The sequence below is a fragment of the Bidens hawaiensis genome, unplaced genomic scaffold (genome assembly GCF_021521415.1).
Source record: "Bidens hawaiensis isolate Kalapana, Puna unplaced genomic scaffold, B.hawaiensis_p1.1 tig00022187_1, whole genome shotgun sequence".
NCBI lineage: Eukaryota > Viridiplantae > Streptophyta > Magnoliopsida > Asterales > Asteraceae > Bidens > Bidens hawaiensis.
Window position 1 is genome coordinate 21438 of NW_027493446.1, and position 12598 is coordinate 34035.

The 12598-nt window shown below is 37.9% G+C and overlaps 2 protein-coding genes across 2 annotated transcripts; both read left to right on the forward strand.

Annotated features, from left to right (window-relative positions):
• LOC143564968 (serine/threonine-protein phosphatase PP2A-2 catalytic subunit-like) lies at window positions 1-3483 on the forward strand. The gene is made up of 11 exons (XM_077052095.1): window positions 1-267; window positions 1463-1519; window positions 1634-1717; window positions 1816-1887; window positions 1969-2040; window positions 2136-2176; window positions 2354-2420; window positions 2506-2697; window positions 2778-2867; window positions 2946-3053; window positions 3234-3483. Exons 1-11 carry the CDS (start codon window positions 178-180, stop codon window positions 3297-3299), a joined length of 939 nt encoding a protein of 312 aa, XP_076908210.1. The 5' UTR covers window positions 1-177; the 3' UTR covers window positions 3300-3483.
• A 1999-nt stretch (window positions 3484-5482) lies between these two features.
• LOC143564969 (UPF0496 protein At3g49070-like) lies at window positions 5483-7510 on the forward strand. Its single transcript, XM_077052096.1, has 2 exons — window positions 5483-5513; window positions 6453-7510. The coding sequence occupies exons 1-2, from the start codon at window positions 5483-5485 to the stop codon at window positions 7508-7510; spliced, it is 1089 nt and encodes a 362-aa protein (XP_076908211.1).
• The last annotated feature ends 5088 nt before the right edge of the window (window positions 7511-12598 follow it).

A 12598-nucleotide genomic window follows, 5' to 3' on the forward strand; every position in this document is an offset into this window, starting at 1 on the left:
AAGGGTTTCATCATCATCATCATCATCATCATCATCATCATCTTCTTCTTCTTCATCGCACCTCTAATTTCGATCCTAATTCCGTTAATGATTCATTAGGATTCATTCAAACACTCATCTCTATACACACACACACAATATTATTATTATTGTTGTTATATACATTTACGTAACAAAATGAGTGTAGATCTGGCTTCGAACAGCCACGGGAGCCTCAACGAACAAATCTCACAGCTCATGCAGTGCAAGCCGTTATCCGAACCAGAGGTTTTATATTTTCATTACGTTATTATTATTATTAATTATTATTATTGTTTAATTGGATAATTTTGCCTCGGTTACGGATTTAGGTTAGAATTTAGGCGTTATTCACGGATCTGGAATGAATTAGTCTTTTGTGAGCGTTAGAGGCTGATTGATTTTGCATGTGTTGTGAATGGACTGTTGTTTGATTGTATTTGATTGAATTAGTACGTGATTTGATGGATTTGCGTTAGGTTTGTTATGTTGTTTACGTGTTTTGTTTGTAATGAGATGTGATTGATGATATTATGGATGTATGTGTGCTTATTGCTGAGGCGATCGGATTGATAACGAGCTTGAAATGAGGCGAGCCTTTTTGAGCTTGGGATTGAATAAAGCTTGTTTAGTTATCGAGCTCGAGCTCGAGCTTTAGGCTTGTATTGGAAGCTTGTTTAGGCTCGTTGAGCATTAACGAGAATTTTGTGTTTTTAAGTTATAGTTTCAAACTGCCCGAGCTCGAGCTGAGCTTTGGCTCGTTTAAGGTACTACATGAGCTCAAGCCGAGCATAAAGGTTTTTTTCAAAATATATAGAAATGATTATTAATTAAACATGTATATATATTGATTATTGATTAATAAATAATAAACGAGCCGGGAGCTTGAGCTTGAGCTTGAGCTTGAGAAAGCGAATCACAAGCCATGCTCGAGCTTTAGCAAAACAGCCCAAAAGGAGCCGAGATCGAGTAAGTGAAAACAAGCCGAGCTCGGGATCGTCTCGGCTCGTTTGCACCCCTACTCATTGCTGTACTTAAGGGTGTGCACGGTTCGGTTCAGGCTGGTATTAACCTCAATCAAATTAACCAATGGGTTTTTGGTTAATTGTTTTGGTTTATCCGGTTAATTTTTCGGTTTGGTTCGGTTAATAACCAAAATCAAATTTGGGCTGAAACTTTTACTAAAAATACAAGAAATGGATGCATGAATACATGAAATGAAGGTATAAATACATGAAATGGAGGTATAAATACATTAAATGGAGGTATGAAAAGCTAAAACTATATGAAAGAATGAGTGGTTCGGTTTGGTTTGGTTAATCTCGGTTAACTGAGGGTAAAAAATAATCGATAACCGCTTTTCGGTTAATTTCAGTTCTGTTTCGTCGGTTTTCGGTTATTGCTCACCCCTAGTTGTATGCATGTTTTTTTTTTGTGAATTTAGGTTAAGACATTATGTGAGAAGGCAAAAGAGGTCTTGATGGGCGAAAGCAATGTTCAGGTATGAACCATGGGTTCGGTTAAATGGCTTATTTAGCAGTTGACTGCAAGTCAAATGGCTCATCAAGTGTATGTTTAACTAATAAAGTGTTGGAATGTTTGCCTTTTTCTGCAGCCTGTAAAGAGCCCTGTGACTATTTGTGGTGATATCCATGGACAATTTCATGATCTTGCTGAACTTTTTCGCATTGGAGGAAAGGTATATATTAAATAATATTCTCAACTATTCTTTTTGCAGTATACAACTATCAGTTAACTTCATGACTATTTTGTTGTTTACTTGATTTTTACTCGCAGTGTCCAGACACAAACTACTTGTTTATGGGCGATTATGTGGATCGAGGGTATTATTCTGTTGAAACAGTTACGGTAAGCAATAGTATTAATCATTCTTTTCTTATGTATCTATCATCCTCTACATATCATTGTTGACTTATTTATTTTGTTCAGCTTTTGGTTGCTTTGAAAGTGAGATATCCTCAGAGAATCACTATTTTGCGAGGAAATCATGAAAGTCGGCAGGTATCATTATATTATTTCAACGATAATCTTTTCTTCAAAGTTATTATTCTATTGACATGCATACTAACTAATAATCTGAATATCTTTGTTCACAGATTACACAAGTCTACGGGTTTTACGATGAATGCCTCCGAAAGTGAGTGTTTTGAATCCTTATATATGTTATCATATGTATCGCTTGTGGAGTTTGATAATATAGTTTCAAAGACATCTAAAAAGTAATAAAAGAAGAATTAGCAACTTTCTTTTTACAACAATTATATTGAATATTGATCATAATCACATATCGTTGTTGATATTCATTGCTTTACAGGTATGGCTCTGCCAATGTTTGGAAGATGTTCACAGATCTTTTTGATTATTTCCCTTTGACTGCATTGGTAAGTATCTGTTCTTTTCATTTATTAACTAGTAGGCCTATTTCTTTCTTCGTTTAATCATTAATCACATAATGTTTGTTTCTAGGTTGAATCAGAAATATTTTGTCTTCATGGTGGGTTGTCACCTTCAATTGAAACACTTGATGGTATAAGAAGTTTTGATCGTGTTCAAGAGGTTCCACACGAGGGTCCAATGTGTGATCTTTTGTGGTCTGACCCAGATGACCGTTGCGGTTGGGGCATCTCACCTCGTGGAGCTGGTTACACCTTTGGTCAGGTTAGTCTTCTTCCTTCATCATCTGGCCCATGTCTTAACTCAAGCTAGTGACCCGTTTGACCCAGTTTTTTCATTTACAGGACATATCTGAGCAATTTAATCATACCAACAACTTAAAGCTTATTGCTAGAGCTCATCAGTTGGTAATGGAGGGATTTAACTGGGGACATGTAAGTACTAAAGTTTAAAACTTTATTAAATTTTGAGGTCACTATTGATTCATATCTGTTGGTTATTGTTTATGATAGGACCAAAAAGTTGTGACAATCTTTAGTGCACCGAATTATTGTTATCGATGTGGGAACATGGCTTCTATACTGGAGGTTGATGATTGCAAAGGCCACACATTCATCCAGGTTTGAATAATAATATTATTGTTGTTTTAAATAATTTTGGACACTTTGGGCAAGGTTTGACTCGTTCTCGTTAGTAACTAGTAAGTGGTGGAAACATTAGGATATCTCATGTCGTTGTGAAGTCACCTTTTTTTTATAAATAATTTGTAAAGTATTAACAAAACTTTATATGCTATGCAGTTTGACCCGGCTCCTAGAAGAGGCGAACCTGATGTAACGAGAAGAACACCTGATTATTTCCTGTGAAGTTGAGTAAAATTCATGACGGTGGTTGAACTGGTGTTTTGATCTAACAAATATCGGCTAAAGTTCTTCATGAGGTTGTAACCTTCTGGGCTAATCTTTATTATTTTTTGGAACTCAAGTTAATTTCTAATTCTAACTTATGGCAGTTTTTATCTATTATTAATGTATCGGTGTTTATTTTTTATTTTTATGAATAATTGATTTTGTGCACTTCAATTTTCGAAATCTGGATCAAAGGACCGTGCATTAGTGGCTAGGTTCATTGCATTAGTGGTTATGACTTATGAGTACTCAAGACACCGGTTCATTGCTTTGAATCGGTCACGCTGGATTTTGGTGGAGACCAATTTCAGAACGGTTACCTGTTTTCGTATGAGATTGGTTACAAAAAACGGCTTTCGTTGATAGTATTTGCCATTTTTAGATGGACAAAAGAAAATATGCGTGGTAATGAAGTCATGGGATTGAATACATTGCTTTCAAGTTGCCTCAATCTTTGCATCCACCCTTTCAACCTTTTCAAGTAATAAAAGTCGTCACAATACATTTTTGAATTAACAGAAATTAATCCAGATTTTCTAAAAAAACTTAAATTATAATCGCACAAGAACAACATACGCTTATGAAGGAAAATTAATAAAATTAAACGCACACTAGTTTTCTCAATCTAAAGTGGATCTTTTGCAACGGTTTGTTACTCATAAAAATGAACATTCTTTAACATCCGCAATCACCTTTGAGTTTGTATTTTGTTTGTGAGAATTCTTTCGTTTCTCAATTTCCAAATCATCCAAAATGTCACCAAGAAAATTGCTTGAATCGCTTCTAACTTCTCCTTTTGATAGTCGTTGCTTAGTTGGGAGCTCCAGTATCTTTTGAACAAAGTCCACCATCTCTAAAAATCTCTCTGTGTATCCATACATTGGAGATGTGAAATTGTTACTCTCATTGTCTAGTGAAACCCGAAAGATGCTTGACGGTTTAAAACGGTTGCTTTATCGTTTATACATTAGAGCCACACATGATGCTAAGCGTCTTATGGATGTATTTTAACTCATTTAAATGTCAATTGGTGCTAAGCGTCTTAGAAAAGGTCATAGATTTGAATCAAACGTTTATTGGTTCTCTACTTTTAACTTAATTAAATATCAGATATTAAGCACCAATTGTCATTTACGTGATCCTATTGGTTAGTGATGTATTTTCACTATGTAAATTTATCAGTAACAAGTAGGGGTGCAAACGAGCCGAGTTGCTCGAGATCGGCTTGTTAAAAAGCTCGATCGAGCCGAGCTAAATCGAGCCCGGTCCCGAGCTCGAGCCTAAAAGCAAGCTCGTTTAATAAACGAGCCCGAGCCCGTGCTTCACTTAATGAGCTTGAGACGGCTCGCAAGCCTAAACAAGCCTGTCATTTATATAATTTTATAAAATATATATTTAATATTTATTAATTAATATATATAATGTTATAAAAAATAAATAAAAATAATTAAATAATATATATTATTTTATACATAAAATTATAATAGAAAAATATATATAAAAATACTTATAATTATATAAAAAATAATTAATAAATAGTAAACGAGCTGAGCCCGAGCCGAGCTCGAGCTTGAAAATCTACTAACGAGCCGAGCTCGAGCTTTGAAAATAGAGCTCGAAACAAGCCGAACTCGAGCTCTGCATAAGTTAAACGAGCGGAGCTCAGGCTCGGCTCGGCTCGTTTGCACCCCTAGTAACAAGTCTCACGGTAGTAATAATAATAATAATAATAATAATAATAATAATAATAATAATAATAATAATAAGTTTTGATTTAAAACAACAAGCTTGTAAAAAGCTTCCAAACAAAAAGCTAATGAATTATATTTGGTATATTCACATGCCTAATTGTTTATAAGTTATTTGTTACGTAACACGTAAAACGAATGATGTGAAATGTAAATGCATAGGGCTTCTTCACTTTCACCATAAGCTTTTTGAAACAAAAATCCAATTTAATGCTTTCAAGCAACTTCAAATCAATACAAAAAAGACTCCTCATCTTATAAAAATCTCAACTTTCTTTTTTTTTCACAATTGATTCACACTTACATCCTTCAAAACTCTCAAAATCAGCATTATTTCTCTACATACTCTCAATCGGCTCGTCTTTCACACACGGGTTTTCAAGTACAAGTACGATGAAGTTTAAGCTGAATTATTCTTGCAACGGTAATATCATCGTTCTGATTCATTCTTTTAGTTTTCTTTTCTTTGTTAGCTTTGCATTCAAAAGTTTATTTTGTTTTATATATATTAGGACACATTCGTACATTTTAAAATTAAATTTTTTGATACATGCATCAAACTAGGTGAATTTCATATATATCCAACCAAATTTAAATGGAAAATTGGAAATAAATAATCTCATTTTTGTGTATTGACTAATAATAATACCACATTTAAGGATCACTAGCAACGATCCCACTTTTCAACTATTTCTTGTCTCAATAGTCATCCGTTAAAAAATACTTAACGTCGTTATGTTTTTTCCCTAGTTTCAAACCGATGTTTTAGGGCTTTTGATCGGAAGAAGGATACGGGTCAACTGATGTAAAACTTATCTCAAAAGGGTGATTCAAATGGCTTGATTTTTGTTAATTGGAAATTCAAGCACCTGAATTGAAACACTGTTTCGTCGTTTGGATCACTATTTCGTCATTTCGAGATAAGTTTTACATCGGTCGACTCGTATCCTTCTTCCGGTCAAAAGTCCTAAAACATCGATTTGAAATTAGGAAAAAACTTAACGACGTTAAGTGTTTTTTAACGAATGACTATTGTGAGACAAATAGTTGAAAGATGGAACCATTGGTAGTGATTTTTAAAGGTGAGATTATTTATTTTCAATTTGCCAATTTAAATATATCAATACAAACTTTAGTAATGATTAAAATTTAATATTTTTCAATTTAGTTCATTATAAAAAATACACGAAATAGTTATTTTTACCATGGATGAGAATGAAATTATTTTTGTTATTATGTAAAATGAATATATTATGAATTGTCTATATGAAATAAATCAAATTGGTACATATGCTATCTTAACTCCTAAGTGTAGTTTATTATTGCATGACACTAAATATTCAATATTGCATATTCATTGTAGCTGCCAAACATAGCCCAACAATTTCACTGGAAATAGATGTATGTGAAGAGTATGCCAATGCATTTAGAACACAATCCTACATTGACTTTTGGGCTCGAGTCCTTGACTTGACCCATGGCGGTTTAACCATAAACCAAACCGTTAGCTCAGTTACCGCAGCCCGACTCCCGTCCTATCGACTATTCGCCGAAAACTTACTCGATCCCGACCAACCCACGGTCACCCGAATCCTCGCCTTGGCTAAACACAAAACCGAAAACCACGCCCTCTTGTCTGATTACTTCTCCGAAACCGCCAACGCCTTTAATGTTTGCGGGTCCCTTTTAGAAGATATTGACCGCTTGCAAACCAAGTATCGGTCCCTTAAAGCCGCTTTAAAGTCCATGGAAACCACAAAAGTATCATGTGTAGGAAAAGGAAACTCACCTATCACCGAAGCTCGGTTAGCCGAGTTTTCTAAAGCGTTTAACCCGTTTCTAGCACGCACGTCTTCTCCTCACGGGGTCCAATCCGTTCAACTCGCTTGCTTCAAGTTACTCAAAAGGCTCGAGTTGAGTCGGGACAAGGCCTACGCAAAACTCAAACGGATCAACAAGATCAAACGAGGCTCGGCTATCACTCTAGTCGTTGTGACCGCTTCTTTAACCGTGATCATTGTGACTCATGCGCTAGCGGCTCTTGTAGCCACACCGGGGATTATAGTTGCAACAATGGAGCTTGGGTCGAGTCGTGAAGTGGCTAAGTTATATGCTCAACTTGATGTTGCGGCTAAGGGGACGTATATATTGAACCGTGATTTGGATACGGTGAGTCGGTTAGTGGCTCGGTTAAGCGATGAGCTTGAGCATATGCAAGCATCAACCAAGTTTTGGATCAAGAGAGGGCATAAAAGGATCCAAAGTGTTGAAGAATTCGGTCGGCAGTTGAAGAACAATGATGTTAGTTTTCGTGAACAGCTTGATGAGTTAGAGGAACATTTGTACTTGTGTTTCATGACCATCAATAGAGCAAGAAACCTAGTTATTAAAGAAATCTCAGGTTCTAGTCTGGTTTCATGATTTAATAACTGAACAACAATATATATATAACTTCTTGTTAATTCATTCCTAAATAAAACTATTTACTTATAAAACATGAACATTATTAATGTGAATGCTGTCAAGTAATTATCAATATATAGTAGTTTCTTGAAAATTAAAAAAAAAAACAATGTTTACAATATTCTTTTTAGCTATAATGATTGTTTTATTAATTTCAAAATATCAAATACAATGGTAACAAGAGTCATAACACATTCTTGTTCTTATAATTAAATTCTTGATAATAATATAAGAATTAGTTATTCTGAGAAGGATGAGAAGGATTTGTAGCCACATAAAAAAACACTCAAAAAAATAAAAAAAAATTAATAAAAAAATCATATCTCAAAATTTAATAAAAAAACAAAAAAAAAAAAAGTAAAAACACAAAATGTTTCAACCGTCTTTCTCATTCTCAAAAAAAAAAAGTTGTGTGGAAAAGATCATTGTGTTTTGTGTTCATTTTCGTCATTGATGGTGTCTTTTTTCCTTGATATTGTGTTATATTATTGACTTATTGTGTTATATTTTGTTCAACATTGTGCTATATTTTGCGATCTATTATGTATTTTTTTAGTTATAATTGTGTCTTTTACTCATTTTCGTCATTTTTTTGAATGAGAATGATGAAGGAAACATTTTAGGTTTTAATTTTTTTTGTTTTTTATTTATATTTTGAGTTATGATTTTTTTATTAATTTTTTAAATTTATTTTTAAGTGATTTTTTATGTGGTCACAAATTCTTCTTACATTTCTCATTTTTATCTCCCTTTATATTTTAACTTTACCCTAAAAATATAATATACAACAACCACTCTCGCTAATCAAAACCTTTATGTCACTTTAAGAAGTTTACTCTAACTATAAATGCCCGTTTGCATAATTGCATGAGCCTTTTCTTATAACGACTTTTATATTATAAAAAAACTATCCAGTAAAAAACTAGATATGACGTACATCAATACATACTAACTGTAGGTTCCTGAACGCGGATCGTACACGGGAAATCTCTAACAACGCAGGTGCGGAATCCCTGCGTATATAGGTACGAGTGTAGATATTGTAGAGATTGAATACACGAACAATGAACACGAGCTATAAGGTAAACACGTTATATTGAATAACTAAACACGTGACAGTAAGTCACTGTTACAGAGAACAAAACGAAACAAAGCGTAACCAAAAACCCTAACTCACGTCCTCTTCTGTTTCGGCTGAAACAGTGTATTTAAACACGACAACTTCGCCACTGGCGAAGTTGTCAGTAACCTCGCTAAATCAGCAAGTTCGCCATAGCGAACTTGCTGATAACTTCGCTAGTTTACAAAACAAAACATAAACAAACCATTAACTATATTACAGACTCGATAACAAATACTAGACTATGAACTACTGACAAACATGTACCAACAGACTCCCCCTTGGCAGTAGCTTCATATCTTGATCTCTGAGTCTTGTAATCTTGCACTTTCACGCGTGCGCCCCTTCTCTCACACAAACCGACACAACTCCTTGATATTTCCTCGCTTGATCCTTCCAAGCAGGAATGTAGAAGATCTTCTTGTTGTTCAGCACTTCCAGATCAGCCTGCGATAGATTAACAAGATGCATCGGGTCATAAACCCGAAGAACTTCTTGTTCGTCCTCATCTTCCATAACCGCCTCAGCTGTCTCGCAATCCACATACCACCATTTCAGATCTGTTAGGACATTCTTGGGCATGACTCTCATTGGTACTTCCTTCAGATGTCGGACTGGTTTATACTTCATAACCATCCATGGTTTTCCGTCAGCCCTCATTCCCCTATCTTTATCTTCTATCAATCTTCCTTTCTGAGGCTTTAGCAGTTCAAACTTTTTGTCTTTGATGGCTTCTTTCCAGACGATCTTTTCAATAATTCTCGCCATATTATCGTTACTTCTGTTAATTAGCCCCAGTCTTGCTAACTCTTTCACCTCGCATTCCGGTAGGGAGTTTAGAGATCTCAATAATCTTTTAAAGTATTGAATGCCGTCGTACCTTTTGATCACAAATAATTTCAACTCTTTGTCGTACAACCAGCATATAATACCTTTCTTCGACTCTGCATAGCCCTTTATATTATACGTCTTTCTAAACATTGTTGGCACTGCAGGCTTCTTAGTTTTAACAAACCATTGAGCACACCCTTCTTTCCAATTTGGTTGCTCCTCCCATACCGTATCATCTACCACATTCTCATCTCCCAAATCTGCTCTTTCAACAGCTGGAATCTCATGTTCCACTGCGTCATCCACGATCTCTCCTTCTTCCAACACATTCACCACATCAATATTTTCTCCAATCCTTTCAATTTCCTCCACGGGCAACACATCATCGTCATCATCATTCACAAAGTCATCAACCTCCTCCTCATCTAACTCCTTCAAAGCATCGATGACGTCTTCAACATCAGCATCGTCATCAACATCCACAACATCATCACCCGCTGCATCAGTTGACTCCCCCTCAGCTGTGGAAGCCCCAAGATCCTGAGAGGTTCTTGGCAGCTCACCACCTGCACCCGAAGGTGCGTTGGGATCATCGTCATGATCTTGTCGTCTCTTTGTCCTCAACTCATCGCCCCTGCAAGTCGTCTCCCCCTGAGATGCCAAGAATTCCTTGAAGGCATCGATAGTTCGTCCGTGTTCTACCAGGAGGGCGGCTTGGATTTGATTGGCTTCCACCAGGCGGTCAATGGTCTTCGATTGTTCAGCAACAATACGCTCCAGCGAAGCAATCCGTTCAGAGTCTGAAGCAGGCGATGGAGTTGGTGGAAAAGTAGCAGCTGAAGTGACCGCAGGTGGTACACTAGGTAACCCTGCAGTTGTTGTAATTGTTGAGTCGACGAAGCGTGCAACTACCACCGGGGGATCAACCAGTTGGGGTGGTAGCGACACAACTGCTGGTGCCGACGCCTCGACCGTAGTAACCTGTGCAGTAGTAGGCAATAGAGACATACCTGACAAGGCAGGCGGAGCAAATCGTACGAACCTTGAAGTCTCCCCCGCTCCAGTGGCCATACCTTGTCGTTCTCGACGTGAGCGTTTCAGCACAAGTCGGACTGCCTCTTCCTCATCTTCATCATCTTCATCCTCATCCACAGCCCTCGGCCGCTTACCCGATATCCTCTCCCGAGTCACCAACAACCGTCTGGCCTCAGCAAATGTTTCATCCAGCTCGGTTTCAGCTACCGAAGTAGCCGCTGAGGTAGTACCCAAAATCTGAGAACCCGAGAGATCCATATCGAACAGACCGTGTCCACTGAAGGCAGCATCCAGATCAATGTTTGCAGCAGCAGACACAGCCTGCGATGAAGTAGCTGGCACAGCAGCAGAAGTGACAACAGGCGCAGCTGATACAGCATGAGGTGCTGCCGCCTGATGTGGTTGGGGATCCCTGAACTCGTCCCCTCCTGCAGGAACATACTCCGGGTTAATGAGATACCCGAACAGTGGAGTATGCCTTGGACGGCGTTCAGGGTTGCTTCGAGTGCTCGACGTTCTGCACTGAGCAAAGATACGTTTTGTTACGCACTCAACGTATCTGATAGGGCGCCGTTGCGGTAGAGACGGAGCGACATGATTAATAATCATTTGAAGAAATCGCGGATACATGATAAATCGTTCTCGCGCCGTCGCCCGTCTCTGACGATCAATCTCATAGAAAATCATCTGACTAAAAGAGTAACGACGATTGTAAGTCAGGGCCGTCATGGCAGATTGCATCGTCGCACCCATCCCGTCTGTTCCTGCTTTCCTGCCGGACATGCACACAATTAACACGTGCATCAGAAAACGCCATTGGTCCAGCAGAAAGCCTTTCCTCCTTTGTGAGTCCCCCAGCGGACCCGAATAACCCATTCTCAAATATGCTCCATCACGGAAAGGAGCTGTGAATTCCGTAGGGTCATCTCTGGTTTCTGCACCGAACTGCAGAGCCAACCGTATATCCTCAGAAGAGAATTGTATGTTTTGGCCATTTACGGTTGCTCGTATCACCGAAGGCTCAGCCCTGCAATCAAGGTAAGCTGTCTTCCAGAAGTCCTCAATGTTTGGCAGGGAGATGGGCAGTGTTGTCGTTAAAGCATGAAATATCCTTGATCGCTGGAGAAATGTGATAATCTCCCTGAAATCATCTAAGCCTCGTGCATCTGGATCTAAGGTGATATATTGGTTGTGGGATGGAAAGAATTGTCGTTGGTCATCACCGTCATTACCACCAGTTCCTCCAACAGCAGCCATATCTGCACCAAACAAGACAAGTTAGAGAGCAGTAGTGTATTCCACAAGTTCGCATAGAACCAAGTGCGAAGTTGTGAGGTAACCAGTACAGGCGAAGTTAAGGGTGAGGCGAAGTTGGAGACAACTTCGCTTCGTCCTTAAGTTCGTCTGAAAACTGATAAGGCATTTGAAATAGGCGAAGTTAAATTCTTGGCGAAGTTACGGTTAACATCGCCACTGGAGAACTTAAGCCGAGGGCGAAGTTGGGGACAACTTCGTCATTGGCGAACTTCAGCCACTGGCGAAGTTGAGGATAACTTCGCCAAAACCTTAACTTCGCCAGAACCAGAACCAGCGACTGTTCAGATTCAATCGATTTTGTCCGATGATTTTCGGACAAAATCGATGATTTATAAGTGAAGAACAACATATTTCAAAGGATTTGAGACGTAAGGCTCGTCCATGATCACGTAACAAAGGGTCGGAAAAACTTGGTTTTGAAAGACCGACGATCCAAGGTCTCGAACCGGGTAAACTATTACGAACGAGAGAGGTAAGATACAAGTGATAACACATACCACAAGAATAATAGTAACAAGAAACACAAGATCGAAAAGACGATTGAGTATAAAGATCGCCGAAGGATTTGAGGTTTTATGTTCGCCGGAAGATTTATGAAAGAGCTACAGTGTTGAAACAGAACATATATAGGGCGGAGTTGTGTCTGGCGAAGTTACGAATAACTTCGCCATGGCGAAGTTAAGCACAACTTCGCCAAATTCAACAACTTCGCCAAATTCAACAACTTCGCCAGTAACTACAAA

What these genes read in the sequence shown, in the direction of transcription:
- LOC143564968 (XM_077052095.1), top strand. Translation starts at nt 178, where the DNA reads ATGAGTGTAGATCTGGCTTCGAACAGCCACGGGAGCCTCAACGAACAA. An exon ending in CTGGTTACACCTTTGGTCAG is followed by an intron (nt 2,698 to 2,777) that starts GTTAGTCTTCTT and finishes TTTCATTTACAG; the next exon opens with GACATATCTGAGCAATTTAA. An exon ending in AAGGCCACACATTCATCCAG is followed by an intron (nt 3,054 to 3,233) that starts GTTTGAATAATA and finishes TATGCTATGCAG; the next exon opens with TTTGACCCGGCTCCTAGAAG.
- LOC143564969 (XM_077052096.1), top strand. Translation starts at nt 5,483, where the DNA reads ATGAAGTTTAAGCTGAATTATTCTTGCAACG. An exon ending in GCTGAATTATTCTTGCAACG is followed by an intron (nt 5,514 to 6,452) that starts GTAATATCATCG and finishes TATTCATTGTAG; the next exon opens with CTGCCAAACATAGCCCAACA.